Source organism: Bipolaris maydis (assembly GCF_028858645.1).
Source record: "Bipolaris maydis strain C4 unplaced genomic scaffold PSV08scaffold_11, whole genome shotgun sequence".
Taxonomy (NCBI): Eukaryota; Fungi; Ascomycota; class Dothideomycetes; order Pleosporales; family Pleosporaceae; genus Bipolaris; species Bipolaris maydis.
This window is the reverse complement of record NW_027093867.1, coordinates 626,337-645,555: the sequence shown is the minus strand read 5'-3', so window position 1 is coordinate 645,555 and position 19,219 is coordinate 626,337. Positions and strand designations below refer to the sequence as shown.

General features: G+C 48.7%; 8 protein-coding genes across 8 annotated transcripts; 4 read left to right on the top strand and 4 right to left on the bottom strand.

The window, feature by feature from the left end:
- The first annotated feature begins 212 nt into the window (after positions 1 to 212).
- PSV08DRAFT_227671 (GMC oxidoreductase-domain-containing protein) lies at positions 213 to 2,372 on the top strand. Its single transcript, XM_014220690.2, has 2 exons — positions 213 to 406; positions 468 to 2,372. Exons 1-2 carry the CDS (start codon positions 346 to 348, stop codon positions 2,237 to 2,239), a joined length of 1,833 nt encoding a protein of 610 aa, XP_014076165.1. The 5' UTR covers positions 213 to 345; the 3' UTR covers positions 2,240 to 2,372.
- On the bottom strand, positions 2,338 to 4,010 carry PSV08DRAFT_411300 (major facilitator superfamily domain-containing protein; the record flags this gene model as incomplete). The annotated part of the gene is made up of 3 exons (XM_014220689.1): positions 2,338 to 3,143; positions 3,225 to 3,698; positions 3,758 to 4,010. The coding sequence occupies 3 exons, from the start codon at positions 4,008 to 4,010 to the stop codon at positions 2,338 to 2,340; spliced, it is 1,533 nt and encodes a 510-aa protein (XP_014076164.1).
- Positions 4,011 to 4,659: 649 nt separating this feature from the next.
- PSV08DRAFT_227664 (uncharacterized protein) lies at positions 4,660 to 7,255 on the bottom strand (the record flags this gene model as incomplete). The annotated part of the gene is made up of 3 exons (XM_066092212.1): positions 4,660 to 6,371; positions 6,520 to 6,916; positions 6,959 to 7,255. 3 exons carry the CDS (start codon positions 7,253 to 7,255, stop codon positions 4,660 to 4,662), a joined length of 2,406 nt encoding a protein of 801 aa, XP_065948682.1.
- Positions 7,256 to 7,920: 665 nt separating this feature from the next.
- On the top strand, positions 7,921 to 10,195 carry PSV08DRAFT_403761 (uncharacterized protein; the record flags this gene model as incomplete). The annotated part of the gene is made up of 3 exons (XM_014220687.2): positions 7,921 to 9,673; positions 9,904 to 10,019; positions 10,091 to 10,195. 3 exons carry the CDS (start codon positions 7,921 to 7,923, stop codon positions 10,193 to 10,195), a joined length of 1,974 nt encoding a protein of 657 aa, XP_014076162.2.
- A 1,019-nt stretch (positions 10,196 to 11,214) lies between these two features.
- On the bottom strand, positions 11,215 to 12,423 carry PSV08DRAFT_249686 (polysaccharide lyase; the record flags this gene model as incomplete). The annotated part of the gene is made up of 1 exon (XM_014220686.1): positions 11,215 to 12,423. One exon carries the CDS (start codon positions 12,421 to 12,423, stop codon positions 11,215 to 11,217), a length of 1,209 nt encoding a protein of 402 aa, XP_014076161.1.
- Positions 12,424 to 13,054: 631 nt separating this feature from the next.
- Positions 13,055 to 14,678, bottom strand: PSV08DRAFT_378464 (uncharacterized protein). The gene has a single exon (XM_014220685.2). It carries the CDS (start codon positions 14,622 to 14,624, stop codon positions 13,500 to 13,502), a length of 1,125 nt encoding a protein of 374 aa, XP_014076160.1. The 5' UTR covers positions 14,625 to 14,678; the 3' UTR covers positions 13,055 to 13,499.
- Positions 14,679 to 15,571: 893 nt separating this feature from the next.
- Positions 15,572 to 16,814, top strand: PSV08DRAFT_227660 (carbohydrate esterase; the record flags this gene model as incomplete). Its single annotated transcript, XM_014220684.2, has 1 exon — positions 15,572 to 16,814. One exon carries the CDS (start codon positions 15,572 to 15,574, stop codon positions 16,586 to 16,588), a length of 1,017 nt encoding a protein of 338 aa, XP_014076159.1. The 3' UTR covers positions 16,589 to 16,814.
- Positions 16,815 to 17,515: 701 nt separating this feature from the next.
- On the top strand, positions 17,516 to 19,003 carry PSV08DRAFT_378460 (uncharacterized protein). Its single transcript, XM_014220683.2, has 3 exons — positions 17,516 to 17,796; positions 17,859 to 18,072; positions 18,193 to 19,003. Exons 1-3 carry the CDS (start codon positions 17,569 to 17,571, stop codon positions 18,933 to 18,935), a joined length of 1,185 nt encoding a protein of 394 aa, XP_014076158.1. The 5' UTR covers positions 17,516 to 17,568; the 3' UTR covers positions 18,936 to 19,003.
- The last annotated feature ends 216 nt before the right edge of the window (positions 19,004 to 19,219 follow it).

Below are 19,219 nucleotides of genomic sequence, written 5' to 3'. Positions count from 1 at the left end.
GTTTTCGCACTAGCACTAGCACCACGCGGTGCCTCTAGTTTGCTATCCAGACGCCTCTCGAATGCGGAGCGGGTCCACTCGGAACACCAGAACCAGGCTACAAACAGTAAAAGATGCGGCTTTCGGTACTCATAATGCGGGGCAGACTCATGCCGGATGCTGCCCTCCGTGTATCAGGGTCCTAGTGGCTGACTCCTGACTCTTGACTCTCTGGGCAAGCGGGACAGCATGCACATCTTGCTATATATGCTGCAGTAAGCCGGAGTGATTGCCCTTCAGGATTGCCTCTATCCCATCCCTTTTCCAATTAAGCCAAATCACCACTCGATCCGTATCGTTCCCACCATGGGCATCTACTCCAAGCTTGCAGATGGTATTGAAGAAGTGGACGTCATCATCGCTGGAGGTCCGTTGCACTCCCTTCTTTTCGAGCACTGTCGTAAATCTAATGCGGTTGCTGTTTATAGGCGGAACAGCAGGATGTATCATAGCCGGCCGCCTCGCAGAAGACGATCCCTCTCTCTCCATTCTTGTGATTGAAGGCGGTGCAAACAACAAAGATGTTGCAAGTGTTGTAAACCCGGTTTTCTATCTGCAGCATCTTCTGCCTACCAGCAAAACAGCGCTTTTTTACAAGGGCAACAAGGCTAAACAACTTGCTGACCGAGAGCCCATCGTACCGTGTGGTGGTACGCTTGGTGGAGGCAGCTCGATCAATTTCATGATGTACACTCGCGCACAACGCTCAGATTTTGACTCTTGGAACACTCCTGGTTGGTCGGCGCAAGAGGTTTGGCCGCACCTAAAGAGACTTGAGACATATCACGGCCCAGGCAAGAAAGAACATCATGGCTACGATGGGCCTATAAATGTCAGCGACGGCGGTTACCGTTGTCGTGACGTGGAAGACGATTTCATCCGTGCTGCTGGGGAAGTCGGCTTCCCTGAGATTGAAGACCTGCAAAATTTGGAAGAAAATAACGGTGTTCAGCGATGGCAACGTTACGTTTCACCGGACGGCAAACGTCAAGATACTGCACACAGATACATACACCCCAAGCTCGAACAGGAGCAGTACTCGAATCTTCACGTACTTGTCGAATCGAAAGTCGTCCGTGTATTGTTCGACGACAACAAGCGCGCAACGGGTGTAGAATATACGCCAAATCCTGAATTCCAGTCGACTATTGGCCTCAGTATGCATCCAGTCAAGCAGGTGCGTGCTCGTAAGCTCGTCGTTGTCACATGCGGTGCCTGCGGCACACCACCAGTACTCGAACGCTCTGGCCTTGGTTCAAAGGAAATTCTCCAACGAGCCGGCGTGCCACTTGTAGAAGAACTACCAGGTGTAGGAAAAGACTACCAAGACCACCACCTCATTCTCTACCCCTACAAGACCTCTCTCGAGCCGCACCAAACCATCGATGCCATCCTTAGCGGACGCGCAGATGTGGCCAAAATGATGGAGAACAAAGACCCCATACTGGGCTGGAACGGCATAGACATATCCTCCAAGCTACGGCCAACCGAAGACGAAGTCACCGCTCTCGGCCCAGAGTTCAGGAAAGCCTGGGACCGAGACTTCAAAGACAACCCCAACGTACCTCTCATGCTATGCGGTGTAGTATCCGGGTTCCTCGGCGACCCAACCAGCATCCCAGCCGGCCAATACGTTACCACCGGAACATACACCGCGTACCCCTACTCTCGCGGCCACATGCACATCACGGGCCCCAAGCACGACGACGCACTCGACTTCGACGTCGGCTTCTTCAACGACAAAGACGACATCGACCTGAAGAAGCAAATGTGGGCCTACAAGAAACAGCGCGAAATCATGCGCCGCACCACTTTCTACCGCGGCGAACTCGCAGCCGGACACCCGCGCTTCCCCGCCAACTCCGCAGCTGCGGTCCAGGAATCCATCACTGAGCCGCTGAAGGATGTCAAGGATATCGTGTACACAAAGGAAGATGACGAAGCAATTGAGCAGTGGCTGAGGGAGAATGTGAATACGACCTGGCATTCACTGGGCACGTGCAAGATGGCGCCGAGAGAGGAGGATGGTGTTGTGGATAAAGACTTGAACGTGTACGGCGTCAAGGGCCTCAAGCTTGCTGATCTGAGTATTCCACCAAAGAACGTGGGTGCGAATACGAATAATACCGCACTGATGATTGGGGAGAAGGCGGCCGAGATTATTATCCGCGAACTGAAGGGAGCCGCGGGGACACCGTAACCGAGCCAATTTTTTTTTTCAAATTTCGAAGATTGATAGGTAACATGTATGATATGTCTAAAGTTCTTGGGAGGGGTTGTTGTTGTTGTTAAACATTTTTACAATCTATACCTAAACCTCTGATTCTCGCGATCCGTCAAATCCAAAAACTCCTCGTTCTCCACATGTTCCCGCCCACTGTGATTTTTCTTCTCCCTCTTCCCATTCTCCACCACATAATACACGCGCAGCACGACGGCCAAGCCCGCCGCAACCGCACACGTGACGATAATGGTAATCTTCGCGGGCACAAAGTCCGGGCTGTCTTGCTTGCGAAACGTAAGCGGGCCGATGATATTGCCCAGGCAAAACGACATGAGAAGCACCGCGTTCATCGTGACTTTCTTCGTGTGCCCCGCGTAGTTGGCTGCGACCCACGAGTACAGCAGCGGCAAGCTGGAGCCGATGCAGTTGGTCAGGTAGTTTCCTATCAACTTGCCCGTCTTCGCCGAGCTAGGCAAGAATGCCATGAGGCACCCGCCCAGCATCCCGGGAATCAGCAACGTAACAATGTTCAGCCCGCGCTGGTTGTAGCGGCCAGCCAGGTACGTAGCTATCAGAATCGAAATGATGCTGACGGCCCCCGAGGGTAGTTGCAGCAATGCGGTTGTTTTGGAGTTGAAGCCAAAGGATTTTATGAGCGTGGCTTGGTAGGAAGAGACGGCGCCGTTGGGCACGTTTGAGGAGATTGTGATGAGGGATAAGAGCCAGGTCTGGGGGTCTTTGAAGCATTCGAGGACTTGGTAGGGTTTGAAGTGCGTGTTTTCGATTCCAGTTTGGTTTGAGCGGAGGCGGGTTATGGCCCAGACTTTTTCGGAGGGGGTGAGGCGTGAGGACATTGGGTTGTCTGGGAGGAGGAATACCACTGGTGTTTTATGGTGTTAGGGGCTGAAAGACTTGGTGTATGGGGTGCTGGAGGAGTAGGGGGAAGGGGAAAGAGACTTACCGGTTATACCGACGACGACAGTGATGAGACCGACGACGAGAAACATGATTTGCCAACTTGTAAATGTATCGCTGTGGTAATGTTGAAATCCGAAACTAATCAAGCTTCCGATCATTGTTCCGGTGCCAACGCCCAGGTACCAGATACCAGTTCTCAATGGCTGTTCTGTCCGCTTGTACCACATGGAAGTGATGAGAATCAGACTGGGCGCAACTGCAGCCTCGAAGCAACCAAGCAGCACGCGTGTAGCGACCAGCGCGCCGTAGTTCTTACACACGCATGTCAGTGCAGTAACAAGGCCCCAGAAGATGACTGCGCAGCCAAGGTACTTTGCGGTAGGTAGACGCTGCATGGCGTAGCCGTGTGGGAACTCAACGACGAGATAAGAGACATAGAAGAACAAGGCGAGGTTGGAGAATTGGTCTGTTGTTATGTTTGCGTCGTCGTAGAGACCCATGACTGCTGCGTAGTTGACTGTCATGACTAATCAGCATGTTTTTCTGCCCCCCTGAGAATACTATTCAATTGCATACCTAGTGTTTTGTCAAGATATTGAAGGCAGTAACAGCACCACATAAGCGGCATAATCATCCAGTCGATCTTCCGAAGCAACCTACGTTCATCTTCGGGAGTAAGTTCACCGACATCATGTGCTGTTCTCAGAAACTCGAGTGCTGAGTCGCCGTTCTTGTTTGTCTCATGCACAGTGCCGATTTCAACGTCGGAGTACTGTGGCGATGGCGATATATCACCCGATTTTGACATGTCCTTCTCAAAGTCACCCATATTTGATGGTTTGGAAGATGGAGGAGGTTGAACCGTGATGGAAGGGAAGAGATAAATTCGTAGAATACCTTTCTTCTAGTATGTTTGTGAATGTGTGTCTGTCTCGTCCTTACATGTCGGCGTAGAACGTGCCGCATCGCATGCACATGCCGAAGTCGAAGCCGAACCCAGCACAATATTCCCAACTCAGGTCTACGTTTTGTAGATCCTTCTCCATACCCTCCAGCATATTGGCTAGACATCGTGTTTCCTAAGTTCCATCTCTTATCGTGAGCCCTGTTCCGACATCGCACTGGGTATGCTGGATCTCTCGCCTTCACCACAAGTAGCTTAGTGTGACCCCTCTTGCTGAACAGTAGATGCAGAGCGAAGAGAGGATTGGGTACTGGTCAAGCCGTTGGAGTGAAGACTGATAATGCGTTCGAGTGGATGATGTCAGTAAAGATAGGATGCAAATGATAACAGGGTCCATTTACTTGCGCGGCGCTAAACGGCGTTAGGAAGGTGGTGCTGTTGGAGAGTGAGGGGCGACTCCCAACGTCATGAAAAGCTGCACATTTAGTGCTATCGCAGCCGTGCAAGTGAGAGTGGAGATATATGATCTTCATGTGTTTCTCCTATTGGCTAAGTAGGAGTGTCGATAACTGTTTCAATATTCGACCTGTCGGTTCGGATCCATAATTCTGGCCAATTCCAACATGAGACGGTAAAGATATATTGTGAAGTCTTCCTTTCTCAGAAATTTTCCGTGCCATTCACGGCCTGCATCGGCAATCTCTTTCGCCCTCCTCTTTCCGTCTTCATGGGTCGTCATGTAACGCATGACTTCTGGCAGTTCGTCCATGGATAAGCTGATGGGGATAAAATGAACCCATGGAACGAGACGTTCATCGTGCCACTCACGTAGAACTGTCTGCTTGAGTACAACACTTCTCGATCTAAGTAGAGTGTAAAATCTCCCACTGAATGAGTTACCGTCCACATCAAACACGAATTGGGAGTGAAACTGTCGACTTCGTTCCTCTTTCTCACCAAGGGTGAAGAACTTCTTCTGCTCTTCGCAGTCTTTATCATCGCATTGGATGATGGCAGTGAGTTTGGCATCAAATAAGTCGTTGTGATTCTCGACTGCTTTGTAGTCAGTCCAATGTCCAGACTTGGACTCTTCAAGGTACATGTGACTGGTTCGATTAAGTGTCTGAACCAATTCGACAAATCTTTGACGGTGAGAATAGCGCCAGGTGCCGTTCCAGCTGTAGCTGCCAGTTGTACTGCCCGCCCAATATAGATTCCTGGCTTTCTGTTCCCAGAGAGGGTCGTCTTCGTCCTTATAAACTCCTTGGTCCATCTTTGCGGTGTACCAGGGACTAGGGTACATTATGTCTCCGAATGATGTTGGGGCTGCTTGAGAAAGGACAGGAATAGGGGCATCTGTGAGAAGACAGGTCATTGGTGATGAGAAGAAACCATGCATGAAACTGAACTCGGGGTGGGAACAAACATCCTTTGATTGATACCAATCTTGGACTAGATTTAGTCCATAGTCATGGATGACAGGAGGCTTCCCAGAAGAGCTGGTGTGCGCACAAGCGCTAGTAGCGCGCTCCCAAATTGATAGGTGATGGGCATCATAGAACTCAGGCTTTGATATGCCTCCAGTATCGAGCATCTGCTGTGTGATGACAACCCTCGGTTCGTCCACCACGTCAAAGGCAAATTCAACGTTGGGAATACCCTGCGAAACCTCTTGAAGAAGTTTTCCAAGATCTTCAACGATCCAGCCGCCGCCTTGTCCATGAAAGCGTCCGTCAGTAAAGCCGCATTTACGCAAAGCAAGATGTTGGAAACTTGACACATGGTTAATACTCTCATGAAGCCGTTGCGGGGCAATTTTCCAGAATGGCTTCAGATCCCTGTTGATAATGTCAAAATCATCGATGAGAATCGAGTTTTTAGATTTTGCATATGCAAACCATTGGGCGAACCCGGGAGGTGGAGACCGTGAGTATCTTCGACGATACTCAGTCTCAGCGGATTCGAGCGTCTTTGATTGCTTATCGACAAGATGCTTGAAATCGTCTTGAGCTTTGCGAATGAGTAGTTCGACTGGGTGATATTGGATGTTGTCAGATGATCCAGGCCAGTTCACGCCAGGCAAGGAAGTTCTATGCTGGCTCAAGGGAGTGTGCTGTATGAATGATGAAACTGGCCATAGAGCGAAGGCAACCAGTAACCCGCGGCCTTTTTCCGTTTTCGGTATAAAGTCGATTATTTGGTATAGATTAAGAATCGCAATAGTTGTGCGAGTGAAGGTTTGAGCCACGCCTAATGTGCCGCCTGAAGTTGGGTGTAAGGAGCTGACTGAAGCGGTAACATAAGCCCAGATGATAGGCGCGATTTCCCATGGGGTCTCTTGTGTCTGGGTATGTTAGCATGGGTGCAAAGTGATTCAGAATTCCAAAAATTCATACAAGCCAGAAAATGATGGTCCAATGAGTAGCCTTAAGACCGCCAGCCAACATTGCATAAGCTATGTCTAGTGTGCTTCCAGACCATGTAAGTATCATAATGACAGAAACGGCCATAAGCAATCCGATGGTGCGCGATGCGATGGAAAAAATGACACGCGTGGTCTTCAATCGTTCATTCTCATCGATCTGGTCATTTCCGGGGCCGAAAATGTGAATCAAAGATGCATATGTTCCTACGAGGCCAAGAGCAGTTGGGATAGCGGAAGCTAGCCTCGTTGTATCAAGAGTGGGGACAAGTGATACGAAAAGGATCATGCCTATCCCGAGCGTAAGCCACGAAAATTGAATGTGCCTAGGTAGCGATGCGTGGAGGCGTGTCAACCATGAAGTCGGACGACGTGCGAGAATTGCAAAGGCGACTACAGGCTTCAAAGACTACATTAGCAAGTTTCAGGATGTGAGCGAGTACCCGCTTACAGTAATCCATATGGGATCAACAAAAGAAGAAGATATTGCCGTGATAACTATAGAAGACGCAAAGGTCCAATACAGATATATGAGTGTCGCCGTAGAGGCAGCATTGTTGCTTTTCCAAATTTCTACACCAAGGCGATCAAGAGTTCCGAAGAACGCGATGACCAGTGCCCAGCATATCAATTCGGCAAGCACTGGAGTGTACCCAACATGCGACTGAGGGCTGAGTGCAGCTGTTAGGATTGCAGCCGCTGTTGCAGCGGTGAAACAACCGATACTTGTGAAGTCTTTCAACCCCATCGCAGAGTTGAAAATAAGTCAAGATGTGACAAGAAGAAGAGAGTGAGATGAATTCAGAGATCCTAACGATGTCAAGACCCGTCCGCATATGCGTTTGGAAATAGCGAGATTTTCGTGCATAACTAGGATGTGGAGTGAACGCCACATACCAGTAAGGCTAGGGTGCGAGGGTGTTGGGATGTAAGATTCAGCGCTTACTAGGTACCCACTGGGCGCTTAATTGTGATTCCGAACACGCTTTCACCCTCGAACTTCAACACTGTATTCATTTGCATACTCTGCTCATGTCATCAACAAAGTCTACAGTCTCTAAGTAAAATCATCGAAAAGAGGTTGGAGCTGCTCAAGTTGCCATGCCTTGATTTAATGGGTATGAAGCAGGCTTCATGCAGGGGCATTACTTCCATCACACCCATCGTAACCGAATGCGTCGAGGGATTCAGTGCAATCTTATGCACATACCTCGTTTATTGCGGCACAGCAACAAGGCGGTTGTGCTCTACCGCGTTGTCCAGTGTCGATTCCCAGACTACTGTAGGACTGATTTGCCCAAGTCATAACCTCATTTGTCTGAGTTGTCTATTTGACCGTCATCAAATTTATTCGTGCCTTTGTTTGCTCGACTTTCGTTGATTGTCTCAAGCACATTCTTATCGATCTATTCAATGAAGTTTCGGCACTTGCGCCAACTCCTCATCACCAGCTCGCTGCTGCCAACGTTGCCACTCGTATTTGCCGCACAATACATCTCTGTCCCATGGAGCACACAATACTACGGCCCAGATGGTCCCTGGCAGGCAGTAAAAGTTACTGTGGGTGGTACCAGTCCCGAAATTCTCCTGATCAACGAGGATCACCGGCAGCTAGACCTTCTACCTGGTGGTGAATGGAACAGCAAAATCCTGACTTCGAGGGCATGCAGGCCATACAAGAACTCAAGGTGTGGTAAAGGAGGAACTTGGGACCCTGACTTTCCTCCAAGTGTCAGTGCTTCTGGAGATTGGATGGATGAAGCCTCTAGAGTGAATTCCAGTGGACAAGGAATACTTCTCCAAGCTTCAACAGTTGAGAGTTTCTCGTATTGGAACTCGAGTTTGATCTTAATCGAGGACATTGTGATCACAAATCCTGACGGGAGCGTACGTGGACCGGAGCTGGGATCATTCGCGTTGGGAGGACCAGAACAGTCGCAGAAGTTCGCCACTGATTCGACCTTCGCCAATGCACCGATGGTTGGCTTCAGCTATGCAGGCGCCGCATACAATCGTAGTGCTACAAGGTCGTTCTCATACGGCTTGCAGATTGGATCAGCGTTTCATAATTACCCAGGCTCTTTGCTCATCGGTGGCTACGACAAAGGGAGACTTGTAGGATCCTATACGTCGTTCAACAAAGCTCCACTCTTGCTTGATATCAGCATTGGAGTCGCTACTGGTGGTTCCCCTTTCAGCTTCAAAGAGAAGCACAATCTATTACTGAGTAACACGAGTCAGAGCACAACTCTTTTTGCTCTACCCGATCCACGACAGACATACCTCCATCTCCCTGGGAAAACCTGTGAAGAGATTGCGAAACACTTACCTATCAAATTTGACGAGAAACTGAGATATTGGCTATGGAATACGGCAGATCCAGCCTATCGAACAATTGTAACCTCTTCAGCGTATCTTGGCTTCACTTTTCCTCCGGCTTACGGTGCATCAAACAACGTAACTATCAAAGTACCGTTCAGTCTTCTAAATCTAACGCTCGACACTCCTATAGCTGAGAAGCCGGCGGCATATTTCCCCTGCCAGAGCTATGAGCCATCATCCAAAGATACACCATACATCCTTGGTCGCGCTTTTCTTCAAGCAGCCTTCATAGGTCGGAACTGGAATCGTGAAGTGTCTTGGTTGGGCCAAGCTCCCGGCCCGGGTATCTCAAAGAACGGCCTTGGAAACGTCATGTTGAATATCGATGATGCCGACATAGACTTGCCGAATGTGTATACGAACGAGACTCTCTTTACGGAGAGTTGGGCTAGCTATTGGACGCCACTGCCAGAGAAGGAAGATAAGCCAATTTCTTCCACACCCATTCCATCTACCACGCCATATCCAATACCCCCTACAGCAGGACTCAGCACAGGAGCAAAAGCAGGAATTGGTCTGGGTGCAGTTGCCGTTATCTTTCTAGGTGCTGGGGTAGTTCTCCTCTTCCTTCGCCATCGCCGCCGCACACGGCAGAACACAATGATCATAAGTCCACCCGCTTATTCTGAAGAGCGCAAGACTTCGCCTGTCGAACTTGATCAACAAGTACCGGAAATGCATGCTGATAGAAACTATTGGACTTATGAGCTGGCAGCTCCTACGCCGCAACCAGAATCCACAACACCTAGACGTACAACGTATTCGGAAGACTTTGTCTACACAAGTCAGTCGGAACCGCCGCTGATACCCTCTTCACCCCCATTACGATCCAGATTTGGATGATAGGTTCGGGAGGTCTTTCTCGCCAACCAACATAACAATATTATTTGACGAACGAATGTATTTTTGTCTACGTAAAATGTGAATTTCCACATACCCAGACTATTTGTAAGAATAATGAAAAATCTCTTGACTATACATTTTTTCGATACATGCCAACATTGTTGTTGTTAGAATCGGTATTTGGCACCAAATACTCGCGATTCTTCAAGTTCTTTATGGGAATGACATTCGAAAAAGATTTATGGAAAAGCAAAAGTGCTACGCGGTTCGAAGTCTGGATTGTGGTTGTATGTATATTGCCCCGCCCACTCATTTTCACCTTCCTAATGAAGCCACTATTCAAGCTTGTTATTTAAAGCTGAGAGGCTGGGATGCCAACGGCTACGATGGGGATACCTGCGATAGTGGTGGTTGCAATACCAGTGGCTGCGATGGTGGTGGCAGCGGTATCAGCGGCGGGTAGGTATAGTACGAGGTACCTTTATGTATGTACGGGATCTGAAGCACCTGAAATCCGCATTGATGTTGATTAGAGGCCTGTTGCGAGGAAATAAAACGCGGGGGAAAACGCGGGAGTAGAGCTTGGGGAGAACGCGGGAGCATCTGGGTCGTGCGCCTTGGATGGGTTATCGTGCGCCATCCTGCTCCCCAGGCTGACTACAGTTTGATGCTTGGCATATCAATACAACTGATAAATTCTTCTTCAACCTTTGGGTTTGTGTAAGATGACTTCCTTACCTTGTAGAAAATGACTTTCGATCTCCAGTATATGCTGATGAGATCGTTTCTAACGATATGCATGGTGGTGTTATATACCCTTCATGATCGTTCATAACGATCGTGGACTTAGTCAATTCTCTTCCATAGGTCAATAATAATGGGTTCTCTTAAACGTTTTAATGCTTTTAGTGATATTTTTTAATTTTTTTCAATTACTCTTCTATATAAAATTTTTTAAGGTATATCGTTGATAATGTTATGGACATGGGCAGGTTAGCCAGATATATCGTTAATAACGTTATGAACATAAGCAGGTTCGCCCACAGAGTCGACAAGATCGTCCTGGACGAGGCGACGGATCCATATACTCGTCTCGCCTCATACCAGGATCATCGTTCCAGCCGATTAGATATCGTACGATCGTGAGAGACGAAAAATCCGTAGACCACCCGCCCCATTCACATTGAATTCTGCTTGCGCATATGCTACAAAGATCTTCCCTTCAAAATCAAACGGATCATATGATCTCTGAAGGACATTTCGGTATCAAAGACAATTTCATTTCGATTCATGTGCCATTAAAGGAACAAACTATTAAATTTTAGTGCCGAAGAAGCTTTCCTGGGATTTTCTCCCTGATCGACTACTTCGCTTGTTCTGAAGAAAGTTCTTGTATGAAATCACTCTGGAAATAGCCCGTGTTGTCGATGCACAAATTATCATATTTCTAAGAAATATATACAAGAAAAGAAACCTTTCTACCTAGTACGAACCCGGCACCAAACTGTTAGCCCAGTCCTCCACATTCTTGAACTGCGACTCAACATCATCTGGTATCCCGTTACCATTCGCATCTACCCACTTCATTCCTCCATCGATAGTTCCGGGGCCGTTCATCGGGGCGGCATTCTCATCGCTAATTAACTGCCCTAGCTTGCCATAACTCTTCAACTCAGCAATGAGCCGTTGATCAACCGAATCGCGGACTTTACTTGCACCCGCTCCCTTCTCTGCAAGTGCCAGCGCCTCGTTTGCCGACAAGATCTTTGCCGGAGCCGGGTAGGCGAATTTGGTTCCTTTGATGTTCATGCCGCCATAATTTTCCTTGGTCACATCCAGTTCCTTTCCGTTCAGCACGCCATCTTTGCCAGAATCGTAAAAGTTGCCTTGGACGAAGCCATCGAATAAATCGTTGCCTCTTGTGAAAGCCGGGACGCTTGTGCTGGGTCCACTGATGAAGTAATTCCCGACAATGTTTGCCTCGCTCCTTTCGCTCGAATCGCCAGCAATATACCCACCTCCTCCGCCCCAGTTGTACACGACATTGTTGGTGAAATCATTTGTGCCCTTGACTTTAGGGTTTCGCGTCTTGTTGTCAATGTACAAGTTACGGAATAGACTGATGCCATTACCGAGAGCGGTCTGCATCAAGCCGCCGCACGAATGCGTTTCCAGACCCTCGGCTATGATGCTGTTTTGTACGGTAATGTTTCCAACTTCAGAGCCTGAGATGGAGAAGGTCTCGTCGCGACCCCACGAGACAGACACATGATCGAAAATCATGTTATGTCCTTCTGCAATAGTGATGGCGTCTTTACCACTGCTTCCCTTTTTGCCCATGCGGATACGAATATAGCGTACAATGGCGTCGTCGGCGTTGCTGAAGCTCCAGCCATTTCCATAGACAGTTATTCCGCCACCGGGGGCGGTTTGCCCCAGGATGGTCACGCGTTTGGATACGACCATGCGGTCTGTAATGGTAATGAGGCCGCCGACCGAAAATACAACTATCCGGTCCGATTTCGCCACGGCGTCTCGTAGAGAGCCAGGCCCAGAATCGTTTAGATTTGTGACGACATAGACGGAGCCGCCTCGCCCACCAACAGCGTTACGGCCAAATCCTTCAGCACCGGGAAAAGCAAGAGCTGAAGCCGAAGTGGCTAACAGAGGAAGAAGAGCAAGAAAGTGCATGGTTGTAAATGCAAGGGTACTGAGAGCCTTGGGTTATCAGCCAAGAAAGAGATTTTGACAATGAGTGAATGACATGAACTGCTGGATGATGTGGAGCATGAAAAAGCCAATCCTTGTTTCTCTTCATGACCATGTTTCTGGGGGCGCAGTTCTCTGGCTCGGTTAACGGTAGTTAGCCGTGGTGGTCTGTTGATCCTTTAATTTACCCCACACTCACGCTACTAATCGACACGGATATTGGACTGCGCATTCCGCCAATCAACTCGACGGGCGATTCAGGTCGCAGAAACAATCTAAGGAACAACACGGGTAAAACATTCAAGAGATGCAGCATAGTAAGCACAATATCTGACATATTTTTGTAGCTGCATCTGCGAACTCGGCTTTTGAGACAAATGTGGTGTAGTTTGATTGTACTGCCGGGCCCTTCCCGAACTATGTATGTTTGAGTCAGATTTACCATCTCCGATAATCCTATTAGCATCGACAGGGTCATGGACAAAATCCACAGGCCCACAAACGTACCTGGGGTAACTTTCATACTGACCGCTTCCAGAAAACACCTCATTCCTCTCAGTGAGTATACTGAAACAGTGTCAAAACTTGCTCGCTCTCGATTAGTACTATTCAGTGCAAAAGAGCAACGAAATGAACATCTAGGACCCTGGTAATGTTGTAACAGAAACACTACTCAAGAGTTCGACGTAAGCGTCTGGGTAGTCTTCAATCCAGGACCTATCGGATACAACGCCAATTTCAATTACAAATTGGTTGTGACATGTTTTAGGCATGAGGTTGAGAATTCTCCGCATGCTGAATGGCAGTGATGTGATTGGAGGGTTGAAGTGACGCGTTAGATGCGCGTGTTGAAAAAAACCTTTAGCTATCGTGGATAAAGGCCGCTGTCTGACTCCGCAAATTCATCCAGTGATGCTATCCAAAGCCAACACCAGAGCTCGTGGGAAGAGATGTTGAGGATGCTGATGCTTATCTCCCTTTGGGCTGAACTGAGCTGGTTAGTCCACGCAAACTGCTATAGATTGCTCTCCTGGCGTCAGTCGTGTGGGTTTAAGCTCTCAGCCAAAATCATGTCTGCTTGCAGCAGAAGTCTCTCCCAGCAGCTTACGTAGCCTCTCGGGATATTGATTGGAGGCCAAAGGCCCGCTTAAGCCTTCCCGCTCGGTGGGTGTGTCTTCAGACTCGTGATTTTGGGTAGTATGAGTTCCTCCAAAGTCGCAACCGACAGACAACATATCCTCCTGACAACAACTCCAAACTATTGTTCCGTCGTCTTGCTTGACTTTCCTCCCTGGATGGTATATGCAGGGCTCAGCATCGCCTGAGAACAACTCATGGCATTTGGTGCAAGTCTTAGTTACATTTGGAGTCACTCCCTGGACTTCATCTGCTCGCTGAGTTGCAATAGCTACATTTGAGGTGATATTGGGAGAGGGTGAGCCTCCAACCAGGTGATGCAACGGCGTCCGTGTTGCAGTTGGACGCGCTGCTTTTTGAGAAGAAGGACCTGGACGACGTAACTCACTATCAGAGCTAGGGGTTGAAGGCCTGTATGGCTCGCGTTTTATTCGCGGCATTGAATGGGCGCTGTACGGATGTTGCCTGGTATAACTTCTCTGGTTCACTTGAGAGCTGTAACGACCAAAACTGGATGTGGTATTCATAGCTTCATACGCAGCATTTCGATCGATTTCCATTCGGTGTTGGTTAATCATGTTCCGTGCGGAGGTCGAGTAAGGTGCTAGGCCCCGTACAAGCGCGCCAGAGAATGCAGGCGAGATTTGACAAAGCTCCACCAATACTGTTTGCAATGCATACGGGCTGACGGTTGAAATTATCGACTGTATGTGACTAGGATTGATCGGCCGGGCTTGCTGTGGAGCTACAAGATTCCGGCTAGAAGTGGCTGATTGGCCAAAATCCATTATGGCACGTGATGGTTGGGCAGATGTGGTCTGGATGCGTGATGGCTGACCCGGGTCCGATTTAATTCGTGGAACATGATCAGACTCCTGCTTAACGCGTAATGTATTGTCGGTTGGTCTAAAGGATAGATGAGATTGCTGTGGAGGCGCGCGTATTTGTTCTCTTGTGGGTGACTGAGGCCAAGGCTCTGGCTCTGGTGAGGAAAGCGTGAGATCGATTGTATCAGTGTCCGGCCCGTTCCTTTGTGATTGCGGCATGGCTAAGTAGTAAGAATAGAGATGACCGAAAAAGGCCAATTACAACACGACGTGTTCAAAGTTGATGCGGTGGTTTGGCTGCCATGGCATGCTTCGATGGGAAGTTTCGGCGGTGACATGGCCGAAAGCCGGGGACTAGTGTCGCCTGATTGGGTTTAGCGCATCTCCCTGTATGAATCCACTACCAATGTACTAAGTTTTAAGTAGATTCGAGCACCAACAAGTACGAAGAGAAACCTAACCAGATTTAGTAGACTGACTACTGCATCAGGGTGTGCATGACTACAGATAATTAGATTGAAAAGGAGTTCTCTGCAAAGTGTACCAGTTTGATTCAAACTCAAAACTTGGGCTCACAGAGCAACACATACGTATGTGTACGTAGCGCTTTGTGTACGAGTTTAGCGCTCAAGTGCAGACGGCTAATCACAGCGTCGCATAACCGTCCTCGTCAAGGCACCTTGCTGGATGTCGTCCACTGTCTTAGTACAAGAGTCAATCACGTGAGAACGTCTAGCAAGTCTATTTCCACCGCCGCGTCACTTTGCGGTTATGCATCAAGCCACACGTGCAGCTAAGCGCTGTTTGGCACGCAACCCGAAATATGAGCCGGTTTTAACGTTAATAAAGTACATGCGGGGTGATCCGCAAAATCTCCGGGGAACAGCCCAGATGGTTCAAGATTTTCCATTGTGGAAAAACAATATCAGGGTGGCAAGGTGCACGATCCGTGCAACCTTGGACATACGCAGGTGACAACCAGGAACACGGGCCGGACCCCTGTTGTACGAGAGCACCGAAAGCCACATACTCACTGAAACGAATCAGCAGGTTATACCGATCGACCAATGGCCTCTGAAAGACTCCAGGGGGGAAAATCATACATATGCACGTCCAGATGCCTCTAGTTTCTGGGCACCTTCGCCTCTCCTTTCTTCCAATTCACAATGCGTGCAACTTTGGCATTCTTCCTTTCACTTGTCTCTGCCACTGCTGCAGCACCTGCCGAAGATGTGCTCCGCCGGGCAAGTTTTGACCGTACATCAGCCCCTGCCGGTTGTCTGACCGTAGGTGGAAACGGTAAATACAAAACTGTACAGTCTGCAGTCAACGCCCTCGACCAGTCCACCTCGAAGGCTCAGTGCATATTCATCGCCAAAGGCACCTACACCGAACAGGTCTACATCCAGCAACTCAATTCGCCTTTGACAATCTATGGCGAGACCAAAGACACTAGATCTTACAGTGGAAATACTGTAACCATCACCCAGCGCAAAAGTCAAGACGATACTCCTTCCAACGACGAGACGGCCACACTCCGTGCGCACACCCCCAATCTGAAGGTTTACAATATCAATCTTGTCAACACTCGTGGCCAGGGATCCCAAGCGCTTGCTGTGAGCGCATGGGCTGACAAGCAAGGCTACTACGGTTGCGCTTTCAAAGGCTACCAAGACACTGTGTTGGCCCAGCTCGGCAATCAAGTTTATGCGAAATCCTACATTGAGGGTTCCACTGATTTTATCTTTGGTCAGCAAGCTACGGCATGGTTTGATGGCTGTGATATCGGTGTTCTCAGCGCTCAAGTCGGTTGGATCACTGCCAGCGGTCGCGCAGCCGCCTCGAACCCGTCATACTATGTCATCAACAAGTCCAAGGTATCTCCTGCTAACGGGGCTACCGTCTCAGCCGGCACCTACTACCTTGGCCGCCCATGGGGAGACTACGCTCGTGTTGTGTTCCAGAACACCGACCTCAGCAACGTCGTCAATCCCCAGGGCTGGGCCATCTGGAACACCGGCGACCCAAGAACTGATCATGTGCTTTTTGGCGAATACCAAAACACTGGTGCTGGGGCCTCGGGTAAAAGATCATTTGGGCAAACTCTCAAAGCTGCTCTCAGCATTAGCGATATATTGGGAAGCAACTACAAGGACTGGGTTGACGTGTCGTACCTGTCATAGGTCAGTGCGGTAGAATAAAGCTTCGGTCGACGGTGCCTTGGCCAAGGGCGGGTACGTAAGCTTGTTTCGATTGATCATGGCATTTTGAAACTGGATGATACCCAGTCGTGTCGGTGCACGCTAGCCTCCTCAACAGTTCCACAGTCATGGTGTTACCTAATAAATTTAGAAAGGGCAAGAATGAATGTAAATCATAATTGACAATGAAATGATACTTGGGGTCTGCATAATCTGAGCATCTATGATGTGAGGTAGTCGCATGTCTGGTGAGGGCCTCGGATTAATCTGCAGCATGCATGCGCTCGCCTTTGGTTCGACGGAAACCCCGCTCTCGCGGAACCGAAATGGCCGGACATCTCAGGCAAGCGAAAGGGCTAGTTTCTTAGCGTTTTACCACTTGATCAACTCAACACGCAGCTGTACCTTTGTACATAAAGTCTAACTCTCTAAAAACTTAGACATCTCTTAAACTCGTATAGCGCTTTATCTTGTTTATGATACATATATTTTTAAACGTTGTTGTTGTGCTGATATTTAGCGTTCAAAGTGGCTACTTTTGGTTGTGGTTTGGTGTTGTCCGGCTATTTCAGTTCCGCCAGAGCCCCGGATCAAAAATAGCTTCCCATCAAAACAAAGCTACGCACAGTTTGCAACCAGTCACATTTGTTGTAACTCCAAAAAAAATAGTTTAAATAAAAAAGTACCAGAGCTTTGTGTATAGATTGGCAGACTAGAAAAAAAAGCTTGGATTATTCTAAAATACTAGTATACAGTGATAATTACTTGGCATCGCGCTGTTTTGGCAGGTGTAGTTTTCATCCAAGTAGTTGGACGGACTAGTAAGAGGCCCGACCCACTTGTGGGTCACGCGGCCAGTAACTTTTCGCTCCGTTCAAAGCATCAGCTCTCTTCAAAGGCAGTTTTGCACTCCAGCTTCGCGTGATATTGTCTCGCCGTACTTGGACGATATCTAACAAATAATGTCGTACGGCACGATACAAGACGTGCCTCCAGCGACCGGACGTGCTCAGGTGCGCTTTGCTCCGGACACATTACCAGCGCCTGTATCAACTCACGCTGATGAAGGCGCGAGCTCCGAACGGCAAGATGCACCATTATTAGAAAGAGTAGGGTCGGGATTCAAAAGCTTCTACGACAGAAACTTTGGTCTTTTTCTGGTCTTTCTTGCTCAAACATGCGGATCCGTCGTAAGTTCCATATCCTCATCTTCGGTCTTGGACCATGCCTTGATTAACCGGCCATAATGCAGATGAATATTGCGGCAAAGCTGCTGGCAAACGACCCTAGTATAAAGTTTCATGCGCTGCAAATCATCTTCATCCGCATGCTGTGTACGAGTATCATTTGCTCGATATACTCTTGGTACAAGGGCGTACCTGACTTTCCTTTTGGACAGAGAGGCATCCGATGGCTCTTGGTGCTACGTGGTGCAGCAGGTTTCTTCGGCTTGTTTGGATTATATTGTAAGTCGATATCGCACCCTTACTAGACCTCTCCAGCCAGCTATTCTTAGCAGAACGAACATGAAAATATAAAAAGAAAAAGAGAAATAAGAAAGATTAAACAACTGACTGCTTCTTCAGACTCTCTATCCTGGCTGGAAATCGCCGATGCCACCGTAATAACTTTCATCGTTCCTACCACGACAGCTATAGTTTGTTTCCTCTGGCTCCGCGAGCCCTTTACATGGAAGGAAGCGCTATGCAGCCTTATCGCCTTCACTGGAGTCCTCTTCGTGGCTCGTCCGCCCTGGCTATTCCCGCAGACTCACCGCCCTTCTTCCGATGACCCAAAAGTCCCAGTCCCCTCGGTCAGTCCCGAACAGCGCGCTCTTGCCATCCTGATCGCCATATTCGGTACACTAGGAGCTAGCACAGCCTATGCTACGATTCGTGTCATAGGAAAACGCGCGCATTCTCTTGTGTCGGTCAACTACTTTTCCGTCATTGCAACGCTGGCTTCATTCATCATTATCATGGTGCACCCAGATTTGCATTTCGTCTTTCCTACTACCATCCTGCAATGGGGCTTCATCGCCATCATCGGCGTGTTTGGATTTTTGCTACAGTTTTTGCTTACCGAGGGTTTGCAGAGGGAAAAGGGCGGCCGAGCTACGAATTTGACATATGTGCAACTAGTATTCGCCCTCATTGTGGAGAGACTTATCTGGGGCACTACGCCGCCTGTGGAGAGTCTGGTGGGCGCGGCGCTTATCATCGCGGCGGCGGTTGCAGTTAGTTTGCAGAAGCAGGCGAGCAAGGGAGAGGTCAAGGGGAAGCAGGTTGAGGATGAAGAGAGGAGATTATTGGAGAACCAGGCGGATTGAGGTGGTGAAGTCATTTCTAGAGTGTAAGGTTCGTGTAGCTTTTGCTAGAGTTGGTTGTGCATGTGTGAAAAGTAATGATTTGGCATTGGGAAGGCGTCCTTGTTCATGTCACTTGTAGATGGTTAGGGTTACGCAACTAGTTCCTGTACCTAATGCATTAGACACCACCTAAGCCTCGCCCTAAGAACCAACAAATACACCGCTTACGTGTAGACTTCTTGGTGAAATTTTCTTGGAATTTTGTCTTATTCAAAAGGAAATCTCCATAACTCAACTGGAGAAGT